Source organism: Balaenoptera acutorostrata, chromosome 7 (assembly GCF_949987535.1).
Source record: "Balaenoptera acutorostrata chromosome 7, mBalAcu1.1, whole genome shotgun sequence".
Lineage (NCBI taxonomy): Eukaryota > Metazoa > Chordata > Mammalia > Artiodactyla > Balaenopteridae > Balaenoptera > Balaenoptera acutorostrata.
The window spans coordinates 23,056,527-23,081,236 of NC_080070.1; the positions used below are offsets into that span (position 1 = coordinate 23,056,527).

The 24,710-nt window shown below is 39.3% G+C and overlaps 1 protein-coding gene across 3 annotated transcripts in view; it reads left to right on the forward strand.

Annotated features, from left to right (window-relative positions):
- Positions 1-3,212: 3,212 nt before the first annotated feature.
- Positions 3,213-24,710, forward strand: part of CEP41 (centrosomal protein 41) — a 48,715-nt gene continuing 27,217 nt past the window's right edge. For 2 of the 3 annotated variants that reach the window (XR_450551.2, XM_007177153.2), the window contains exons 1-2: positions 3,215-3,408; positions 16,913-16,976. Coding sequence is in view for 2 of the 3 variants with exons in the window: in XM_007177153.2 (XP_007177215.1) it covers positions 3,376-3,408; positions 16,913-16,976 (97 nt within the window). In the remaining variant the exon portion in view is untranslated. Of the gene's footprint in view, positions 3,409-16,912; positions 16,977-24,710 lie in introns of all 3 variants that reach the window. The other variant, XM_007177154.2, reaches the window with a different exon arrangement.

The following is a 24,710-nucleotide window of genomic DNA, read 5'->3' on the forward strand; positions in this document are numbered from 1 at the left end:
TTTCAGGCTGAAGTCAGAATCAGGTTTTTTGTTTCTTAGGGAGATAATTTTTTTTTATTAAGATATAAAATTAATTCATAGTCCCTGAAGCAAATTTGCAAAATGTACAAAGTGTAAAGAATAAAACAAATATCTCCATTCCATAATCCAGAGACGGTTTACATTTTAAATATTTTTTTGTCAATGTTTTGTGTGTGTGTGGATACCTATGTTTTTCTCCACACAAATCAGGATTCTATTAAATAAAAAGTTCTTTCCAGCTCTTCCCTTTACTCCATCAGGAACAGTTAGTTCTCCGTTACCTTAATTATTCCTTGAAACATATTTTTTAATGGTTCCATAAAATTACTCATTATGGATATGCCATCATTTATTTTAATCATTTTTAAACTAATGATCAATTAGATTGTTTCAATTTTTCATCATTTTAAATAAGATTCCAATAACTACCTGTGTGTGTAATCTTTGTGCACCTCCCTGATTATTTCCTCAGGAAGAATCCTCAGCATGTTAAAATTTTTTTTTTTTTTTTTTTTTTATAGCTACTTTATTTATTTATTTATTTATTTTTGGCTGTGTTGGGTCTTCGGTTCGTGCGAGGGCTTTCTCTAGTTGCGGCAAGTGGGGGCCACTCTTCATCGCGGTGCGGGGACCGCTCTTCATCGCGGTGCGCGGGCCTTTCACTATCGCGGCCCCTCCCGTTGCGGGGCACAGGCTCCAGACGCGCAGGCTCAGTAGTTGTGGCTCACGGGCCCAGGTGCTCCGTGGCATGTGGGATCTTCCCAGACCAGGGCTCGAACCCGTGTCCCCTGCATTAGCAGGCAGATTCTCAACCACTGCGCCACCAGGGAAGCCCAGCATGTTAAAATTTGAGGGCCCACTGTTGCATTACTTTTCACTTCTTTTCACACTAACAATGTATAAGCATGCTTGTTTCATGAATCATTAGCCAACACTTAGCATTATCATTAAAAAAAGAGAGAAAACAAAAAACCTTTTTCTATTCATTAGTTGAAAAATGGGATCTAGTTGTTTCATTTTGTGTTTCTTTCCTTATTAGTCAGACATTTCTTCATAAGTTTATCACATGCTTTTCTTCTATGAATTACCATTTTGTGCCATTTACGTACTTTTCATATTGGCGATAAGAACCTTGCTTTAATTTTGATGCAGTTTTGCTATAGCAGGACCCAAAAGGAATCCTGAAGAGAAACTCATGATGTTGAAAACCTTTTGACTTATAGCTTTAAGCTTTCCAAGGATTCCACTGAGGCAAAATATGAAGGAAATGGGAGGCTCTTCTAGTCTCTCAAGGTGTGGCCCTTGGATCCTATGCATCAGAATCAAGGGTGGCAGCCGGGGAAGATGCATTTAAATTACAGTTTCTTAAATTCCCAACCCAGACACAAAGAGTCAGCATCTCTGACAACTGGACCCAAGAAGCCACATTTCTATAATATCTCTGATTGCTTTATAAGCAGCCCAAATTTGACAATCACAATGACTACTGAGGCAAAGAAACCTGATATTCCCATAGGCTCTGGAACAAAAGGGAGCCAACCATAGAGAGAAGTGAGTCCAAACATTGCTAAATGGAAGGTGAGCTTCCAGCTCGATGGGCTGTTGGGTCTTGTATTTTCTGTTCTTTTGATTTCTTGACCTCCATTGTACTTTAACTTAATTAACGCATTATCACTCATCTATTCAGTCCCCGAGTTAGAAAAATTATAACCATCCTTGGCGTCTTCTTATTCCTTGCACTCCTTACCTCTTCTCATATATATAACAACTGTTCATTTTACCTCCAAATGTCTTTAAATCTCTTTACCTGTTTCTCACCACCCGTTAGTTTCGTCCCTATTATCTCCCTCTCTGCTTTCCTTTCTCCTGTTTATTCTACCCATAATCTGTATCATCACCCCACCCCGACTCTGCACCAGGTAAGCATACATTCTAAGTTGTAATGTGTCTAGAAGCCCTGGTTGCTATGCAAAACCTTCTAAATATCCGCCCCCCCCGCCCCGCCCCCCTTCTAATTTTCTGCAGTCTAAACTCTTCCTTATTCTAGTGGAGGGGAGAGGAACTGGGAATTGCAGAGAGTTGAAGGATTGGAGAACACAGGGAAGTTAAAACAAAACTCAGGAGGCGTGAACTTGCCAAGAGACAGCTGTGATCCTTGAGGTCAAGCGGCTCTGAGTGACAACACGATTCAAGATTTGACCTGAAGGGTGGGTTTCTGAGGAGTCTGAGAGGACAAGGGCATGTCAGGCCATGTTGTTGAATGGGTCATCTGCACAGACCCTGAAGCAGCTCAGATGTATGCTATTATTCGCAAGCAGAGAGCCAGCCACTATGAACAGCTCAGGGTAACCTTTCTCCATTCCTGGAAAAACAACTTAGAGCAAAGGGCAAAGGGTTACTGTATTGTTCCCCCCATGTAAAAGGAAATAATAATTTTGATGGATTTGGCGGGACATTTTGGAGCCAAGTCAAACTGTGTGTGTGATTGTTTTGTAAAGGTGCTAGGACTTAATTTTCAGATCTGGAATAAGAACAGGTGGTGGGTGATGGCAGGAGTCACAATGGTTTCCATGACAACGGGACTGGGTCTTAGTCATCCTCCCATCCTCCACAAAACCTACTGCAGCTTTTCTCATAAGGTGCTTATTAAATATTTGTTAAATGAATGATGAATCACAGAACGATGTGTGTGCTTTGCAATTAAGGCTGCCGTTCTGTTGCTAGCTAAAAGCTTTTAAAGCAACAATAATTACTGTATTTCCACATGATATTTTGCATAATTTGCATATTAACTTAACCTGAAAATAATAAACTACAGATTCTCATCCCTGCTGAACAACCATGTCCCATATCTATCCCCTGTTGTGGAAGAAGTATCCAGATGTTTGGCTAATACGGCCTTAAAGGGGGATGGCCCTGCGCGGTATTTGTGCTTCCACATTAACTAGAAACACTTGTTTTTTTCCACGCTTTCGAGCCCCTCCCCCCTCGAGCTCTCCGCAGCCGCCCACGCGCAGTCAGCAGCCTGCCCCTCCCCCCGCGCCCCTCTTCCCGCGCTGAAGCTGGCGTCCGCGCGCCCAGCGGAGAGCCCAAAGGACCTCGGCAGCCGGCGTCCCGCGTTGCCCTTGGCAACCATTGAGTGGCGTCTCACTCTCCCTTGACCCCGCAATAAGAGAGTAAACAGGGCAGCCATTGGCTGGCAGGGGAAGGCATGCCAATCGGAGAAGAGGTTGTAGGGAGGCGGCTGAGCTGGGTTGTGGGAGTAGGAAGAGGCTACTTCCTACCGGCCTACTTCTCACCGGTTAGAAGCTACCGTTGAGGCTAGAACCCCGAGCGTGGTCGGTTGGAGCAAATATGTCTGTCCGGAGGCACATTGGAAATCCTGAGGTGAGAGCCAGGTCCGGATCGGAGAATCGGAGGGGGCGGGCGCACCGGAAAAGGCTCCACGTGGGCAGAGAACAGTAGCCTGCGACTTCCGCCCTCCGGAAGGCGGGAAGCGGCGGCGTGAGGAGGGGTCTGGAGGGGGGAGGGAGGCGGGGCGGGCCTGGGGGACTCGGAGCCTGGGCAGCCTGGCCACCATCCCGCACAGGCTTACTGTATTTGTCGCTCAAAGGAGCGAAGTGCATTAAGACACAAGTCCCTTCCCTCAAAGGGCTTACAGTCTAGGAGTGGCAGTTACAAAATATAAGTAACATCTGGATGAAGCCCAAAACGTTAAAGGAACAAAATCAAAGGAGCCATCATTTCTGATTATTGGGGTACAGAAAGAGGAGGAATAAGCAGACCAAGCCATTTGGAAAGGATGCAAAATATGACATTAGTTTTACCCTCTCCTCGAATAAGACCTTTTACTTTTTTGTCTGTTTCACCTCCAGTGCCCTGCTGCATATGTGGTCATTTCATCTCAACAAATGTTTACTGGATTCCTAAGGTGCAGGGAGTGCTAGAAATACAAAGAGATAAGACAAGGCCTTTTAGTCCTTTAATAAGTTCAGTCTAGTGAGGAAGACTTATAAACAAAATTTGAGTTCAATGTGGTTGGGAAACAGGATGTTAGGAGAGCACAGAAGAAAGCTAGGACTCAACCGAGGGAGTGAGAGAAGGGTCCTGGAGATGGTCTGAAATCCCAAGTTACTAACCAGGTGAAGAAGCATCCCAGGTAGAGAGAACATCTTGAACCATGTTTAGGAGGTGTGAACCATGAAAGTGGACAGTTCCTTGTAGAGAGGCAGGAGTTAAGTCTGGAAGGGCCTTCTGTGCCTTGCCAGCATTCTTGGCCTTTATAGTGAACAGGAGTTGCAGCTTGTCTCATCTCAGGATGGATGCCTGTGAGCTTTGCTGAGAAAGTTGTGAGGCTCTGTAGGGGAGTGCCATGATGGATTATAATGTCTACCGTGGATGTCGGGGAGGTATGTGTGGAGAGTAGTGGTTTGACCACTGTGTATTTATTTTGCCTGCTGGTCAGAATTTGAGAAGCTTTGGAGTTTTAAGTAGCCGAGTTGCATGGTCAGATGTGCATTTTAGGCAGTGGTTGTAGCCACATTGTGGAGAATGGATTTGAGGAGTCCAGAACCGGGGATAGGGAGATTGGTTAGGTGGTTATTATGATATGGACCTAAAGTAAGGCCATGGAACTAGGGACAGAGAGAAATACTTAGGGGATAAAATCATCATGACTTAATAATGAGCTTTGAGAAATGAGAGTGTGATGGATGACTTAGGTTTCCAGCTTGGGCTACTCATTGGTGCTGATGCCATTAATGAGATCAGAAATATGGGAGAAAAAGGAGGAATAGTCTTAGGAGTGTAGAGGTAGAAGAGCTGGGTTGCCCTGTGTGGTTGTCCATTTGTGCTCTGGATAAAGATGTTCAGCTCACTCTCTTGTTTTCAAGGGGCACAATTACCAGTAGTTTCTTGAGAAAGAGTGCATAAGAAATAAATATTTTAAATTTATGTCTACGACATTAGGCATGTCTAAAAATGTTATTTTTCTACCTTCATATTTATTTGCCTGAGAGTTTGGTTAAGTATAGAATTCTTGGTTGGAAATCATCAGCATATTGAAAACATTGCATTGTGGTCTTCTACTATTCAGTCTTTGTTGTGGAGAAGTTCAAAGCCATTGTGTTCCATTGTATGTGACTTGATTGTTCCTTTCTGGAAGCTTGTAGAATTTTCTCTGTGTCACCAGTGTTATGATGTTTCACAAAAAATTCCCTGTTATGTGTCTATTTTCACTTATCTTTGTGGGTGCCAGAAACTCATGTCTTTCTATTCTGCAAAATTTTTAAAAATTGTTTGTTGTTGACTTTCTTCCTCCATTTTCTCCATCCTCTCTTTCTTGAATTCATTATTCTGATGTTGCTTCTATATGACTGGTTCCCTAATTTTCTTAAATATTCCTCTCTTTCTTGAATTCATTATTCTGATGTTGCTTCTATATGACTGGTTCCCTAATTTTCTTAAATTTTATCTCCTGTTTTCCAGATCTTTGTCTTTTTGTTCTCTTTTAGAGATTTAACTTTATCTTCCAATCCCTCTATTGAGTTTTTAATTTCTGCCATCACGTTTTTAATTCTTAAGAACTGTGTTTTGGACTCTGACGTCCTTTTAAAAAACCTTTATTTTGAAATAAATATAAATTCACAGGAAGTTGCAAAAAGAGTACAAAGTGGTCCCATGTACCCTTCACCCAGTGACTATATTTTATGTAAATATAGTACAATATAAAAACCAGGAATCTGACATTTGTACAATGTGTGTGTAGTTTGAGGCTATTTTATCACATGTGTAGATTTGATATAATCAAGATTTGCAAGTGTGTCAATTTACAATCAAGATAGAGAACTATTCCTTCACCACAAGTATCTCCCTCAGGCAACCCCTTACTAGTCACATCCACTTTCCTCCCCCTCACCATCCTAACCCATGGCAACCATTAATGTGTCCTCTTATTTCTGTAATTTTGTCATTTTGAAAATGTTACATAAATGGAATCATACAGTATGTGACCTTTTGAGACTGGCTTTTTTCGCTACAATAATGTCCTTAAGATGCATCCAAGTTGTTGCCCGTAGCAATAGTTCATTCCTTTTTATTGCTGATTAGTATTCCGTGGTATGGATGTATAACAGTTCATTCCTTTTTATTGCTGATTAGTATTCCGTGGTATGGATGTATAACAGTTTGTTTAACCATTCAACTATTGTAGGATATTTTGGGTGTTTTCTGTTTGGGGCATTACAAATAGAGATTTGAACTTTGGGGTACAGTTCTTTGTATGGACATTAATTTTCATTTCTCTGGGATAGATGCCCAGGAGTGCAGTTGCTGTGTTGTATGGTAAGCTTATATTTAGTTTTTTAAGAAACTGTCAAACCATTTTCCAGAGTGGCTATACCATTTTACATTCCCAGCACCAGGGTATGAGAGATCCAGTGTTTGCACATTCTTGGCAACATTTAGTACTGTAAATAATTTTTATTTTAGTTGTTTTAATAGGTGTGTAGCGACATCTCATCATGGTCTTAATTTGCATTTTCCTAATTGATACTGAGGTTGAACATCTTACATCTTCTCATGTGCTTATTTACCCTCCGTATATCCTCTTTGGTAAAATATCTCATTATGTCTTTTGCCTAATTTCTAATTGGATTTTTTTTTTCACAGTTGAGTTTTTCCTATGACTGTAAATACTGATTACTGCCAGAGCAGTGATCAGTAGGGTTACATTTTCTTTCTTATTGCTTGTTGTTTTTCCTGGAGTTTCTATCTTTATTTTTATTCTCTACTATTTATAAATTTTTATAAATAATGTCTATATCATTATTTATCATTTTTTGCATAGTTATCTTTTCCAAAACTTTCTCTATGCATTTACATATGTGTGTGTAGAGAGAGAGAGAGAGAGAGTGTTCTATTTTGGGGTTTTGTTTTACACAAATGTTAAACATTGTTCATATGGTTCTTTAACTTACTTTTTTCACTTAATATGTCTCAGACATCTTTCTGTGTCAGAAAAATATACCTCAACTTAATTATTTTCTTTTAACTCTTACCTAAGTACTTAGTATAATTGTAGAGCAAAAATTTTTTATATCTTTTTACTTGTTTTATATATATATTTATTTTTGATAATGGCATGACAGAAATAATTCACATAGCATAAATCCACCTGTTTAAAGTGTACAATTCAGTGGTTTTAGTATATTCACAGAGTTGTGCAGTCATCACCAAAATCAATTTTAGAACATTTTCATCAGCCCCAAAAGAAATCTCGTAACCTCTAGCCATCACTCCCCAGTCCTCTCATGTCTCTCCCATTCCCCCACCCCTCAGTCTTGGCAACCATTAATCTACTTTTTGTTTCTGTGGATTTGCCTGTTCTCTACATTTCATGTAAATCGAATTATGCAAAATCTGGTCTTATGTGACTGGCATCTTTCATAATGTTTTAAAGGTTCATGCATGTTGTATTATGCTTCAGTATTTCACTCCTTTTTATTACTGAATAATATTCCTTTGCATGGATATACCACATTTTATTCATGCATTCTTTTACTGATGGACATTTGGGTTATTTCCACTTTGGGGCTATTATGAAAGATGCTACTATGAATATTCATACAGGCATACCTAGTTTTATTGCATTTCGCAGATACTGCATTTTTCACAAATTGAAGGTTTGTGCAACTCTGTATCAAGCAAGTCTGTTGGCGCCATTTTCCCAACAGCATTTGCTCACTTTGTGTCTCTGTGTCACATTTTGGTAATTACCACAATATTTCAAACTGTTCAATTATTATTATATTTGTTATGATGATCAGTGATCTTTGATGTTACTACTACGACTTGCTGAAAGCTCAGATGATGGTTAGCATATTTTAGTAATAAAGTATTTTTTAATTAAGATACATATATATATATTTTTTAGACATAATGCTATTGCACACAATAGACTATGGTTTAGTATAAACATAACTTTTATATGCACTGGGAAACCAAAAGATTTGTGTGACTCAGTTTATTACAAAAATCACTTTATTGGGGTGGTCTGGAACAGAACCCACGATATCTCTGAGATATGCCTGTATAAGTTTTTGTGTGGATGTGTTCTCTAATGATAATTTTTTAAAATATGTTTTCTTTCTACATAGTCTCAGTTTCCTCCATATTGCTATTTTTCTTTTTGTTTTGTTGGTGATGTTTTTATTAGTCAGCTTGGACTGCCATTACAAAATACCACAGAATGGGTGACTTAAACTACAGAAATTCATTTCTCATAGTTTTGGAAGCTGGGAAGTCCAAGATCAAGGTGCTGGCTGATTTGGTTTCTGGTGAAAACTGTCTCCTGGCTTGTGGATGGCCACTTTCATGCTATGTGTTTGGATGACCTCTTCTTTCAGTGTGCACTTGAGGGAAGAGAATGAGCTCTTTGGTGTCTATTTTTATAGGGACACTAATCCTATGGGATTTGGGCCACACCCTTATGACATCATTTAACCTTAATTACCTCCCAAAGAGGTGCAGTCCTATGTCAATACAGTCTCATTGAGAGTTAGAGTGTCAGCATACAAATTTGGAGGGGACGTAATTCAGTCCATATATAGAAATGTTCTCAAACTTCTTTTAATTTTAAATTGTTAATCTGTGTTTTTGAGTAGGAGACTTAAAAAGGTGATTGAGATCTCTGTATATTTGGGAGGAGTTTGCTGATGTGAGCTTAATTACCAGAAGATCTCAGTGGGCCATGATTTGGGGACTCCCTTTCCCAAATCTGTATCTTCAGCTCTTTCCTCTCAGGCTGGTCATTTTCTCCAGAGAACTCCTCCCCTCTCCTGAGAGTAAAGGCCTAGCTGAATTCCTGGACGAATTAAGGTTGGGGCTAAATTTCAACATTAGTATGCATCATTCACCTAATACCCCTATTTTCAGTAATGATATCCTTTCCCTGTGTCTGGAGACACCCCCCAGTCCAGAAACCCTTTCCAGGGAATAAATCTATAGATCTGCTATGGTGGGGGAAGGGCAATCACCTAGTGGCACAGAGGGAGAAGGTTTTGGAGATCCAGTAGCTTCTCATTCAGCCTTCAACCAGTCTTGCTTATTTCAGTCACTCCTTTTACTCCCACTTCTGGAGGTGCCTGGGGCTGCCAATTCCTGAGCCTTTTAAGAATTTTTCTTGGCTTTCCCTTCGACTTTCTTGAGTCCATCAAGTCATTTTCACTTGTTGATGTGCTTTCTAGACTTCAGAAATCACTTGTTATCACTTCTCCCACTCTTACTCTCTGGTTTTTGGATTTTGTGTCTGTAAGATAGTGTCCTTTTAATGAGGTTTTACTGAGGTTTTGGAAGGAAGTGAAATTAGATGCATTTGTTCAATATGCTGTCTTCACCCAGTAGGCCATGACCTGTAATTATTTTATTTGCTTGTTTATTTCTGGCATACTTACAGGAAGATAAGATAGGACCTTGTCTGTACTGTGCCACTGCCTGGCACACAATAATTGTTCCTTAAATATTTGTTAAATGAGTAAATGAATATATCTGAGCTGGGAGAAGTCAAGGCTAGAGTTCACTATTTGGAAATCAGAAGCATGTAAATGGAATTAAACCTAAATGGCCGACAGAGAACCTATAGATGGAGAAGATGGAATCCTGGGGAACACAGTGTTTAAGTGGCTGACAGAAGAATCATCCATGTGTGATTGGAGCATTAGGAGAGAGAGCTGTTACTGAAGCCAAGTGAAAGCTGAAGGTGGGACTATATAACAGTGTACAGAAAGGTCAGGTAAGTTAGAGACTGAAAAGCAGCCATTATATTGAGCAGTTAGGGGATCTCTGACATTGGCTAGCTCCTACAGGAGCCCCAGTAGAATGATGGGGACAGTAGCCACATTGCAATGAATGGAGGAGTAAGTTGCAGTTACTCAGTGTAGTTTTCGGGTTTTTGCTTTCTCCCAAGGAGCTTAGCTAGAGGGACCTCCCTGGCAGTCCAGTGGTTAAGACTCCACGCTCCCACTGCAGGGGGCATGGGTTCGAACCCTGGTGGGGGAACTAAGATCCCATGTGTCGTGCGGCGCGGCCAGAAAAAAAACAAAAACGAGCTTAGCTAGGAAGTAAAAGGGGTGGGTTGGCGTTCCAATTATATATTGGTTTCTCATGAGTCTCCCCCATATTTAGTGGCTTAAAACAACAATAGTCATTTATTTATTATCGCTTACAGTTCTGGAGGTTGCCTAGGCTCAGCTAGGCAATTACTTGGGCTCTCTCATGTGGTTTTGCGGACAGAAACTGGGTCTAGAGTTATCTTGAAAGTTTCTTCATTCACATTAGGCTGCTGATATAGTCTGTTGGCTGGGAACTCAGCTGGTGCTGTCAGCCGTATCACCTACAAATGGCCTTTTCTGTGTGACTTGGCCTTCCTTGTAGCTTGAGCTGGGTTCCAAGAACAAGTGTCCCGAAAGAACCAGGTGGAAGCCGTATTGTCTTTTATGATCTAGACTCAGAAGTCGTATGGCATCACTTCCATCGGTCACAGGCCCATGCAGATTCAAGGGGAGGGAACATAGGCCCCCACTCCTCATTGGGAGGAGTGTCAACATCACAGTGTGAGTGGTTGGGAAGTTCTGTTGTGGCCATCTTGAAAACTACAGTCAGCCCCAGGTGGTAGCCGCTGGCAGAGTAGGGGCTGCTGCACACGCAAACATGGGTCAAGGTTGGTGTTTGAGATCGGTAGGATTGGTCCAGATTAAAACTCCCATAAACAAAAATCTCTTAAAGTTGACACCTAGTCCCTTCATTTTATTGACGTCCTCTTTATACAAATGAGAGAAGTAGAGAAATTTTGAACAAAATACATAATGGAATTTTTTTTAGTCCTTAAATGTAAATCTTACTACATACGTTGCAATTTCAATGTGAACAACCTTGTGAGTTCCATTTTAAAAGAAGTGGGAAGTCAGAAAAGCTCATTCATTTTTTAATGGCTTGTGATTCAGACAATCTCCCTCATTTTTTTAGTGATTTTCCTTCAGAAAAATCCCATTGTTGACTTCTCATTCTTCTCCCTTTTCTACAACATCCATGTATTCACAAAGCCCGGTCTCACTTTGCATATATTAGTAATCTACCAAAATACTCCTTTGATTGTGTGGCTCATATCTCAGTGTTTCTGATATCTTCCATTGTCTTCAGGGCCTAGTCCAGACCCTCAGCCTAAATTCAGGGATCTCCACCTGGTGCCTACGTATCCATGTCCAACCTTACAGCACAGGATTCCATATACCCACCATTCTTAAACGTTTTGCGGTTATAGACCCCTTTGAAAATTTGGTGAAAGTCAAGGACCCTTTCCCTAGAAAAATGTACATATACTCAAAGTTTTACATACAGTTTCATGGGACTCATGGACCTCCTAAAGCCCATCAGAACCCCTGCCTGAATGAGGCTGCACAGTAAAGTGTTTAAGAGTTCAAGCTCTATACCAGACTGCCCAGTTTAATGCCAGGTTCTACCACTCTTACCAGCTAACCTCAGGAAGTCACTCCACCTCTCTATGCCTGCTTCCTAATAGATAGAATGAGGATAATACTAGTATATACCTTATTGGTGGTTGTGAGGATTAAATGAGATAATGGAGAGAAATGCTTAGCTGAGTGCCGACAACATAGTTAAATGCTCAATAAATGTTAGCAGCAGTTACCTTTATTGTTGTTGTTGGATCTTCTCCAGCAAATAGAACAATTTGCCATTCTTTAAACATGCTTTTAAAGTGGCCTTGCTATTATAATTTCCTCCACTTAGAATACTTTTTCCATCCCTTTTCCCCATCTTTTTATCCGCAGAAGTTCAACCCTTAAAACACAGCTCCAGTGCCGTTTCTTCCATGCAGTCTCCCTTATCACCCACAGTGTGAGGGCTATCTTTTTGTTTAAGGTTCCTCGAGCCCTCGATGTCTGTGCTGCCCACGGGGCACTAGCACGCACACTGCGTGTTGCTCAGCTCTCAGAACCATTTCCATCCATTTGGTGTACTTATTGTTCTCACACTGGTGCAAGGCCTTGTAGCAGGTACAGAGGTAGAGCCTCTGTCCCAAGTGCAGGCAGTGAGGAGTGTTAATGGTACAAAGTGCTGTGACAGTCCAGGCAGAGAAGAGATTTCTGTCTGACTGGGCCCCCCCAGAGGAGGAATCTTCCTGGAAGATGTGTTTGTGCTGGGTCTTAAAAGCCAACTAGAGGTTAAAGAGCAGGGATGGGGTGGCTAGACAGGGAGGGCATTATCTTTTGACCCTCCCTAGAGATGTAAACCCCCAAAGGGCTTCTGTCATTTTTGGTTGCTTTCAAGGAGCCTGTACGAGTACCACAAACATGAACTTTCTCAACTTTCTCCCTTCTCCTGCTGAACTTCATCATGACCACCTATCTTATTTCATTATCTTAAATATACGTCCAAAGCTGCACCTTCCACCTGGGCTCTGGGCCTCATCCTTTCCCGCTCCCTTGTTTTCATACCTGCCTGCCTCATTTTCAACCTCTTATCCAGCCCATTAGCTTATAAACATCCTCAAATCTCTCCTTTCTTCAAACAACAAAAACTATTCCTTAGCAACTCTGAAGGGGAAAAAAAAGACCATCTGGCTACTCTCCTCCCTTCTCATAACACTCAACCTGCTGCTTTTGCTTCTGCTCCTGTCAGTTTGCTGTAACTGCATCCAGCAGGGTCATCAGCAGTGTCCTGGTGTGTTCAATCCAAATTCACTTTTCTGTTTTCTCTTCCCTGACCTGCATTCGTGTTCGCTTGTTCATATTTGACCTCTCGTTCTCTGACTTGACAGCATTGATCACTGTTGACCATTTTCTTCTTCCTGAAACTCTTCTTCTTTAATTCTCATGACCCACTTTCTTCTGGCCTCTTGCAAGTTTCACCTACAGTGCTTTTCTCCACCTGACCGTAAATGTTGGGTTTTTTTTTTTTCTCAGCCTATACACTCTCCAATGGTGATTTTGTCCATTCCCATGGCTTCCCCCAAATCTTGTTTTTTCTAGTCCAGAAATCTCTCCTGATCTCCAGACACCCCAGATAGCCAGCTTACCACTTCCATTTTGGATAACCCACAGATACCTTATATTCAAAATGCCCCAAACAGAACACATCATGTTTTTCAATACATGCTTCCTCCGTAAGTCCCTTTTCTGGGGAATGGTATCACTGCCCTTCCCCTGTTACACTAGTCAGTTTTAAAGATTTTATATCTTAAAGACTTCTTAAAACTGTCTCCCTCTCCTCATCTCTACTGCTACTTTCTTAGGACCACAGATCCTCTGAGCACAACCTCTTACCTGATCTTTGTGCCTCCATTCTTGACTATGATCCTGTTAGTTCTCCAGAGTGCTGCCAGAGTGATCTTTCTAAAATGGAAATAGAATCCCATCCCTTCCCCCTAACCTTCTTCAGTGACTCCCACCACCTACACCAGGGTTCCTCAACTTCAGCACTATTGACATTTGGGGCCAGCTAATTCTTTTTTGGGAGTTGAGGGTCTTCCTGACATTGTAGAATGTTTAGCAGCATCCCTGGCCTCTACTTACTCGATGTTGGTAGCACACCCACCACACAGTTCTGACAACCTAAAGTGTCTCCAGACACTGACAGGTGTCCCCATGAGTTGGGAGAGCAAAACTGCCCCTGTTTGATCTACAGGATCTACAGTGATCTACAGGATAAAATCTAGGTTTCTTAGCATGGATACAAGGCCCTTTGTGTTCTGCCCCTGCCTGCCTCTTCAGCCTCATTTGACCCCATATTGCCCACTATCCTCCAGGTCTATTAGTTACCAGGAACCCTGGAGCTCCCACCCACCACTCCTTTAACTTGACTAACTTTCTCAGCCCTCGGATTTCAGCTCAGAAGTCACCCCTCAGGAAATAGTTCCTGACTCTTTTAGTCTGGATTAGGTGCCAATCTTACATGCTCCTGTTGCACCCCCTGCTTCCCTCTGCTTGTTCATCATGCAGTGTGACGTCTGTTCACTTGTCTCTCTTCCCAGCATCAGCGAGAGCTGGATGGGAAGGACTGTGTTTTGTTACCTCTGTGTCCTTAGCACGGTGGCTTACTCCTAGTAGGCATCCAGTAAATGTCGACTGAATGAATTGTTGGTGCTCAATAAGGCTTTGTTGAATGAATGAATAGTCCTCCTTGAAACAGCTGCTTTTCTCAGCTCTTTCACTTTCCACCATTCCATCCTGTTTATGTAATTGAAAAAAAGCTAGTTGGTCAGTAGGTCAAGAAACAGTCACCCCCAAAGCAAGGATTTTAAGGAAAAAAGTCTGGCAGTTCCATAAACTCTGTGGTGCACTGCGTAGAGTGGAACACAAATAGTTTTACGTTATGTTTGGTACCAGAAAGTCAGGAACAAGAATTTGGACCAAAATGGGAAAATGGGAAAGAAACACTACATTTTTGTACTGTAGCATATGGATTTCTCATTAGTCTATGTAAGGGAAAACCAGGGGTGGGAAGGGCTCAGCGACTGCAGCTGTCCACACTCTCTCCCCCCATCATTCTGCTGCCACCACACCTGGTCCCCAGAGACACCCTCACTTCTTAGCTATGTTGGCTGAGGTATGGACAAATCCCCTTGGTTCAGCAGAGACTAGCCTGGAATCTTTCAAAGGAGCTTTGCTAGGAAACTAGTGGGGAAAACAAAACAAAAGTAAAAACAGGAAACAGCATATAGAAATTATGAAAATACAGAGGGAATTATAAAAATACAAAGGAAGGAAGGAAAACGAAAGACAGAGAAAAAAGAAAATCCCTTAGCTTAAGATAACTAAATTCTAGTTTTAGCTTTCCTAAATTTACCAGGCACATGTTTCCCCCTGGGTTTTTTGTTTGGTTTTTTGTTTTTGTTTTGTTTTGCCACAATATTGCCTCCCTCTGAAGAACTCATCCTACAGTCCCCCTTTTCAGTCTTTGAGTATTTTCCTTTTCTCACTTAAGAATCTTCTCTTTCTTCGTCTAAGAGGGAGTTGGAATTAGCATTGGCCACTTTCTCTTACCGATGGCGGGTTACTGATCAGAAGGAGAAAGGAGCTTTCCAGCCTTTCTCTGAGGATAAAGTAGCTCAGGGGTTCTACTTCTGAGGACAAATGCTAAGCGTCCATGACAAAGGTTTTACTTGCCTGGGGTGAAATGAAAAACACAGACAATATCAAGGAGTTTTTTAGTAGCACTAAAGGACTGACATTTTATTCTGGGATTTTTTTTTCTTTCCTACTTTTTAAGTATTAAAATAGCAGATGGTAGTTGTGAGGTTTTGCTTTGTTTTTGATGTCCTTGTCAAAATTAAATGTTGTTAATTCTCTGTAGGTACCCCAGTTTTAAAAAATTCTTCCTGGTCTCTGAAATCCAGAACTCTGACCAATAGATATTCTGTAAGACATTGAAGTGTACCCTATTTTTTTTTATGCTTTGTGGGTCATTTTAAAAGGTGTTTTAATATGTAAATTTATTTTTCCATCCTCCAACAGTACGTGCTGTAGTTAACTATGTTTTCAAGGGCAAGTGATACAGGTTTTAAAGTTTGATGTTCTGTTCTAAGGAACTAAGTAGTTGCTGTAATATAATGCTCATTCTAGATATTCATTTATTGGTTGAATATCAATACATGTGCCCACCATGTGCTAGGTACTGGGTGAAAACAAATTTGAGTAAGTTATCGTCCCTGCCTTCAAGGAAATCCTAGACTAGGGAAGAAGGTTGAGGTGTGAACAATAGTACAAGGTGTCAGTACTCTAGGAACCAGAGAGAAAGTACCTAATTCCACCTTGGACAGCTTTATAGAGGAAGTGAAGTGTTACCCATGGACAAGTTGAGGAAAGGCATTCTAGGCAGACATTTGCTAAGACTGGAAACCTGAGTGAGTGTGGCATATTTGGGGAACATTTGGGCAGCTTCAACTTGGGAACATGTGGGAGAGTGGCAGAAGATGAAGCTGGAAGGGTATTACCCAGTTTGAATTTCCTACTCCACAGCTACCTGTTACTGAACATATGCTTTTCATACTTGTAGTCCAGAAAAAAGCCTGAGCAAGAAAACTGTATTTTGTAATGTTTTTATTCATTAGCCTTCCCTCACTTAATGCCTTTTGAAAATGCCACTTAAATTTAATATGGGTAAATGCCTCGTACTTGGATTCAGAGTTTACTCCCAGAGCGTAGGACAGGGGAGACCTGACATAGCATTCTGCTGACCATAAACTTTCCTTGAGCCCATGATACGCCCCAGCTGCCCCGAGAGCAGATGCCATCGTGGTGACTTCTGTGGAGCATCAGACTCAAGGCAAGCAGCGGGTCCTGGCCTGGCAACATCTGGGCACTGTGCTCAGGTCTGCATGCCACTTTTTAGGGCACGTGTGGATAAAATCTAGAGGGTATCCGAGAAGATGGCCTACAAACCATCATATAAAGAGTAAAATTAAAAAGAACAAGAGAGCTGCCTTTAGTTATTTTAATGGATTGCTTGAGGCAGGATGGAATGGCTTATTGTGGGTTGTATCAGTGGACTGGATGGAAACTAGATCAATTTTGACTCAGTGTTGGAAATAATTTTTAAGAGCTTTTTTTCCTAATTACATAGCGCCATGAGATTATTTTGACAAAATATGGAAATGTTTTGACAGAAACATGGTAACCATCTTCACCTGTGGAGATACTGTAGTGTGAAGTGTCCTATTTGAAGGAACGGTTGGACCTCTAGAGCTCCTTCCATCTTTAAATTCAATGAAATTTTAGCATTTGTTCTAATTTTTAAGGTATCGTATCTCTTTCTCAACTTTGCCACCCTTACCCTTACATTAACCCAATTATTTGTGAATTTTCTTATTTTTTAGTATCTGACCAAAAGGATACCACAAAACCCAAGGTATCAGCATGTCAAGTCAAGACTAGACACTGGTAAGTAAAGACTAGAAAATAAAAACTTAAAAAAAAATCTAATAGCCGCTTATTGACAAAAAACAGCGTGTCATGCCTGGTATAAATCATAGCTAAAAGTTTCTTACTGTCTTGGCTGATGTTTTTCTGAGCTCAGGACTTATTTTTGAAAGCTATTTTTCAGATTATCATTAAAAATCTCCATTCACATAATTGAGCTTACTATAAATTGAGAAACTGATAAAAACAGTGTTTAATAAGTTCCAGGACTGAGGCTAATAAATATCAGGACATCAACCTCTATTTTGGAACACCTTAAGTATCTTCCTTAAAACTGGGAGTAATAGATTATACTTGTGCATGTTTGTTCAATTCCATATTTGCAGAGTGCAACTACATGCAAAGTTATGGGCTACAGGACATGTAAAGATGAGTGTGAATTGTGATTTTTGTAATCAAAGAGCTTAGATTCAAGTGGAGTCAGACAGACTTGAATGAGTAACTAAACTACCAGGCAAAATTAAATTAGTGCTGCAATTCAGGTAAAATGAAATTTAAGAGTGCATTACCGCTTATTTCCATGCTGTTGACATTTTTCAGTGTCATGATGAAAACCACTCCCCAGATCCCTGGTGGATTTTCAGTCTTGTGAGATTTTGGTTGGTTGGTTAGTTTTTTTCAACATCTTAAAGTCTGCTGTGGAAAATCCATCCTATTAAGATGGTTTTGCTAGTGGATAGGGGTACCACATGCCTTTAGCAATACTGAATTTTCTACCAGTAACCTCAAGACAACTGAGAAAATAAACTGGGATGTTGACTTTGTTTAAATCTCATTCATTTTGCCTTTCTCTTTCTCCAGTCTCCTTCAAAATTACTGTCTTCTGTTATGCATGTTTCCCCAAATAAAATAGACTTAAATTAAATGTTTTAAATGAACCACATTTGCAGATACTATTTCTTAGGACCTTTCTTTCAAACATTTTTGTGCTGTACAGATATTTATCCTTGCAAATATCCTGTTTGATGGGAGGTAAAAAATGTTATCTCTTTCTTTGAGGAGGAGGAAATTTTAGTCCAGAGATTATGTGATTTACCTGAAGTTCAATAAAGGAGATAGAACTAGGATTTGTATGCAGGATGAGGAAGTCGATGTTGGAGACCTGGTGTGAAGTCCTGGGTACTGTCACTTCGGCCATGCTGTCCCAGTGCTTCCTCCAGCCTCATTTCTTCTATCACAAATGCCTTCAGCTCCTGCCTCTCTCCCTTTATTTGCAACTGTGACCCACCTTTCTGGAATAAGTTATTCTGAGAGGGAAGTACTTTGATTAAAAATACCATATTTTCTCTGAGCAGTACGGACAACGTTTTAAAGACTGCTTAATGCATTTCTTTTGGAACCTTCTTAAAATTAAAATTTGTAAGAGCTGAAGTCTTTTTCAGATATATAGGTTTGTCTATAGCTTCATTTTTTTTTTTCTCCTGAAAGTTGAATTGAGTTTTGTGAATGAAAACTGACTTCTTTCCCTTCAATTCCTCAGTTCATAACCAAAGTTTGACTCAATAATGGTACCTGAAATTAATTTCAATTTTTTGGAAATTGAGATATTTCTATCTGCTTTTTATAATACAAAGTAATTGCCTATCTCCTTTTATATTTTTTTGTATTTTGCTAATTTTTTTGCTATTTTTTTGCTATTTTGCTAGTATTTTTGCTAATTACACTTTTTATTTTGAGGTAATTGTAGATTCACATGGAATTGTAAGAAATAAAACAGAGATTCCTTGTACCCTTTACCCAGTTTCCTATAGTAACATCTTGCAAAACTGTGCTGTGCTATTCCAACCATGATATTGACATTGATAAATACAGTCTGGCTACAGAACATTTCCATGACCACAAGGATCCCTCATATCCACTTTCCACCCTCACCTGTGCCTTAACCCGTGGCTACCACTAATCTGTTCTCCATTTCTATAGTTTTGTCATTTCACAAATGCTATATAAATGGAATCATACAATATATAAGTTTTTGGACTGGATTTTTCCCGCAGCAAATTCTCTGGAGATTCTTCCAGGTTGTTGCTTGTATTAGTAGTTCATTCCTTTTTATTCCTGAGTAGTATTCCATGGTGCATTCCATACATGCACCACAGTTTAACCATTTTCCTGTTGAAGGACATTTGAATTGTTTCCCCTTTTTGATTATCACAAGTAAAGGTGCTATAAACATTTGTGTACAGATTTTTGTGTGAAAATAAGTCTTCATTTCTCTGGGATTAGTGCCCAGAAGTGCAATTTCTAGATTGTATGGCAGTCGCATTTGTAGTTTTTTAAGAAACTGCCAAACTGTTTTCCAGAGTGGCTGGACCATTTTACATTCCCATCAGCAGCATATGAGTGATCCAGTTTCTCCACATCCTCACCAGCATTTGGTGGTGTTGCCATTTTTAATTTTAGCCATTCCTATAGGTGTGTAGTAGCATATTATTGCCCTTGTGATTTGCATTTCCCTAATGACTTATGATGTTGAATATCTCTTCCTGTGCTTATTTGCCATTTGTGTATCTGTAGACCTTCTTCAGTGAAATGTCTGTTCATGTTTTTTGCCTGTGTTCTAATTGGATTGTTTGCTTTTTAAGTGTTGAATTTTGAGTGTTCTTTATATATCCTAGCTACTAGTCCTTTGTTGGATACATGGTTTGCAAATAGTTTCTGCCAGTCTGTAGCCTGTCTTTTCATCCTCCTAACAGGGTTTTTCAAAGAGCAAAACTTTTCAATTTGGGTGAAGTCCAGTATATCAGTGTTTCCTTTTATGGATCATGCTTTTGTTGTCAAGTCTAAGAACTCTTTGCCTAGTCTAGGTATCAAAGATTTTCTATATGCTTTTTTCTAAAAGTTTAATATTTTAAGTTTTACAATTAAGTCCATGATACATTTCTGTATAAGATGTGCAACTTAGATTGAGATTAATTTTTTGATTGTGGATGTCCAATTGCTCTAGCACCATTTGTTAAAAAGGTTACCTTTCCTCCATTGAATTGGTGTGTTCACCTTTGTCAGAAGCAAGTTGGGCATATTTACGTGCATCTATTTCTGGGTTCTGTATTCTGTTCCATTGATTTATGTGTCTGTCCCTCTGCCAATACCACAGTCTGGATTACTGTAGCTATATAATAAATTGGATACTTAAAATTGGTTAGACTGATTAGTCCCACTTTATTTTTCTTTACAAAATTATTTTAGCTACTCTAATTCCTTTGCCTTTCCATGTAAATTTTAGAATAATCTTGTTTACATTTACAAAGAAATATTGCTGTACTTTTTTATTTTTATTTTTATTTTTTTAAAAAAATTTCATGAGTGATTACTGGGTGTAGTCATGATTCCTCACTGTGTGTTCTTTATTTATTTATTTATTTATTTATTTATTTATTTATTTATTTATTTATTTTTTGGCTGTGTTGGGTCTTCGTTTCTGTGCGAGGGCTTTCTCCAGTTGTGGCGAGCGGGGGCCACTCTTCATCGCCGTGCACGGGCCTCTCACTGTTACGGCCTCTCCCGTTGCGGAGCACAGGCTCCAGACGCGCAGGCTCAGTAGTTGTGGCTCACGGGCCTAGCCGCTCCGCGGCATGTGGGATCTTCCCGGACCAGGGAACGAACCCATGTCCCCTGCATTGGCAGGCGGATTCTTAACCACTGCGCCACCAGGGAAGCCCTGTACTTTTTTTTTTTTGTATTTATTTTATTTATCATTTATTTTTGGCTGCATTGGGTCTTTGTTGCTGCGCACAGGCTTTCTCTAGTTGTTTCTTTCATCAGCATTGTATAGTTTTCAGCATATAAATCCTATACATGTTTTGTTAGATTTACACATAAGTATTTAGTTTTTTTGAGCAATTGTAAATGGTATTGTATTTTTAATTTTGGTGTCCATGTGTTCACTGCTAGCGTATAGAAATATAGCTTATTTTTTATATTTATCTTGTATCCTGAGACCTTGCTAACTCACTTATTAGGTAAAGGAGAAATTCTTTTGGTAGATTCCTTGGGCTTTTCTATGTAGACAATCATGTCATCTAAAAAAAGGCAGTTTTATTTCTTCCTTTCCAGTTTGTATGTGTTTTTTTCCTTTTATTGCTTTACTGTACTGGCTAGAACCTCCAGAACTATGTTAAATAAGAGTGCTTAGAGCGAACATCCTTGTCTTTACCCCAAACTTAGTGGGAAAGCATTCAGTTTTTCATGATTAAGGATAATGTTAGTTGTATCAGGTTGAGGAAGTTTCCTCCTGTTCCTATTTTTCTGAGAGTTTCTATCCTGAATGACTATTGAATTTTATTGAATGCTTTTACCACATCAGTTGATATAATCATATGGGTTTTTTCTTTAGCTTGATAATATAGATTACTTTGATTGATTTTTAAATATTGTACTAGTTTTGTATCCATAGAGTAAAACTCACTTACTCATGGTGTATAATTCTTATTATATGTTGCTGAATTCAATTTATTATTTATTACAGATTTTTGTGTTTATATTCATGAGGGACATTGGTTTGTAGTTTTTGGTTTGTTTTTTGGATTGTCTTTGCCTGGTTGTAGTATCATTGTAATATTGGTCTCATAAAATGAGTTGGGAAATGTTCCCTCCTGTTTTCTGGAAGAGATTGTATATTATTGGTGTTAATTCTTTCTTAAACATTTGATAGAATTGTCCAGTAAGGTAAGGGCCTGGAGGTTTCTTTTTTGAGAGTTTTTAAATTTTGAATTTAATTTTTTGATAGTTATGGGGATATTCAAATTGTTTGTTTCATATTGGATGAGTTGTGGGTTTGTGTTTTTAGAGGAAGTAGTACATTTCATCCAAGTTTTCAAATTTATGTGGGTAGAGTTGTTTGTAGTGTTCCCTTATTATCCTTCTAAAGTCTGTAATATCTGAAGTGATAGCCCATGTTTCATTCCTGATGTTGGAATGAACCTTTTCTCTTTTTTTTCTTCACTACAGGTTTGTCCATTTTATTGATCCTTTCAAAGAACCAGCTTTTGGTTTCATCAATTTTCTCTTTGTTTTTCTGTTTTAAATTTTATTGATTTTGCTCTTATCTTTATTATTTCCTTCCTTCTGCTTATTTTGCTCTTGTTTCTAGATTCTTGAGGTAGGAGTTTAGATTATTGATTTAAGAGTTTTTCTCTTTTTTAATACATGTAGTTAGTGCTGTAAATTTCTCTCAGCACTGATTTAGCTGTGTCTCACAAATTTTGATATGTTGAATTTTCATTTTCATTTAGTTCAGTGTATCGTTTTATCTCCCTTAAGACTTCCTCTTTGATCCATGGATTACTTAGACATGTGTTGTTGTTGTTGTTTTATAAATTTATTTATTTATTTATTTTTGGCTGCGTTGGGTCTTCGTGCTGCACACTGGCTTTTCTCTAGTTGCGGTGAGCGGGGGCTACTCTTTGTTGCGGTGTGCAGGCTTCTCATCGCGGTGGCTTCTCTTGTTGTGGAGCACGGGCTCTAGGCACATGGGCTTCAGTAGTTGTGGCGCATGGGCTCAGTAGTTGTGACTCACGGGCTCTAGAGCGCAGGCTCAGTAGTTGTGGCGCATGGGCTTAGTTGCTCTGTGGCATGTGGGATCTTCCCGGACCAAGACTCGAACCTGTGTCCCCTGCATTGGCAGGTGGATTCTTAACCATTGCGCCACCAGGGAAGTCCCGTGTGTTGTTTAGTTACAAATGTTTGGAGATTTTCCTGTCATCTTTCTGTTATTGACTTCCAGTTTGATTCCACTGTGGTTGGAGAATGTACTCTGTATATTTTAACTTTTTAAAATGTATTGATGTTCATTTTATTGCCCAGGATATGGTGTATCTTGGTATATGTTCCATGGGCACTTAAAAAGAAACATAGTTTTGCTTAGTGTATTCTTTGTTTTGTCCTGATAGTCTGAAACTCCTTTTATCTTTTCCTTTCTAATTAGAGAGCTTCCTTTAGCCATTCTTTAGGATAGGTCTGCTGGTGACAAATTCTCTTAGTTTTCATTCATCTGAGAATGTCTTGATTTCCTTTCATTCCTGAAGAGTATCTTCTCTAGGTATAGGATTCCAGGTTGGCAGTTCTTTTCTTTCAGCACTTGAAAAATATTGTGCCACTTTCTTCTGGCCACCTGATTTCTGATGAGAAATCTCCTGTTATTCAAACTGTTTTTCCCATATGGGTAAGGTGTCATTTATCTCTTGCTGCTTTCAAGATTTTTTTTTCTTTAGTTTTCAGAAGTTTAACTATGATATATCTTGGTGTGGATTTCTTTGGGTCTGTCCTGTTTGGAGTTTACTCAGCTTCTATATACATCTGAAGTTCATGTCACTTGCCAAATTTGAAAAGTTTTCAGCAATTATATTTTGAGTACATTTTCAGCCCCAGTCTCTTTCTCCTCTTTCTGGTACTTTGATGGCATCTCATCACAGTCCAGCAAGGATGGAAATCAAGGCTCCCCATCTGGCCTTTGCTGGCAGTTAAGGGTAAGACATAGCTTTTCTGTGGAATGTGGCTGGAAAAAGGCAGTTATTATCTAATAGTTTTCTGTCTTGCTGTCCTTTGGCTGGAGACAGCAGGCTTTTGTTAGGGACATTTTTGGTCTGTTCATTGGTATTTCTGGGTTTCTGGCTTCTTCAGCTCCAAGTCTAGTGTATATGAGGCAAAAAACAAACAAACAGACAACACCCAGGTAACTCAACCATTATGTCATTCCTCGGGTCCTGAGGTCCCTAACCAATCTGCCTTCCTCTCTCTACCTATTAGAGTCTCCTTATGTTTGTTTTATGTATAATGTACAGGATTTTTTTAAATTGAAGTATAGTTGATTTATAATGTTGTGTTAGTTTCTGGTACACAGCAAAGTGACTCTGTTTTTTATATATATACTATATATTATTTTTCAGATTCTTTTCCATTATAGGTTATTACAAGATATTGAATATAGTTCCCTGTGCAATACAGTAGGACCTTGTTGTTTATCTATTTTATATATAGTGGTGTGTATCTGATAATACCAGACTCTTAATTTATCCCATCTAGGATTTTTTTTTCCATTCAATCTTTTTTTCTAATTGGTGTGTTTTCTTAAATTGAGATATAATTTACATATCATAAAATTCAACCTTTAAAAATGTACAATTCAGACATTTTTAGTACATTCACAAGGTTGTGAAACCATGACCACTATGTAATTGAAGAATTTTTTGTCATCCCATAAAGAAATCCCATACCCAAAGTAATCATTTCCCATTCCTTACTTTTACCAGTTCCTGGTAATCACTAATCTATTTTTTGTATCTATGAGTTTGCCTCTTCTGAACATTTCATATAAATGGAATCATACAATATGTGACCTTTTGTGTCTGGCTTCTTTCACTTAGCATAATGTTTTTGAGGTTCATCATTGTTGTAGCATGTATCAATACTTTATTTCATTTTATTGCCAAACAATGTTCTTTTATATAGCTATTTCACATTTTGTTTATCTGCTTATCATTTGATAGATGTTTGGTTTGTTTACGCTTTTTGACCATAATGCTGTTAAAACATTAGTGTACAAGTTTTTGTGTGAACATACGTTTGCAGTTCTCTTGGTTGATGTACCTAGGAGTTGAACTGTTGGTCAGACGTTAACTCTGTGTTTAATTTTTTGAGGAACTGCCAAACTGTGTTCCAAAGTAGCTGCACTTTACATTCCCACCAGCAGTGTAGGAG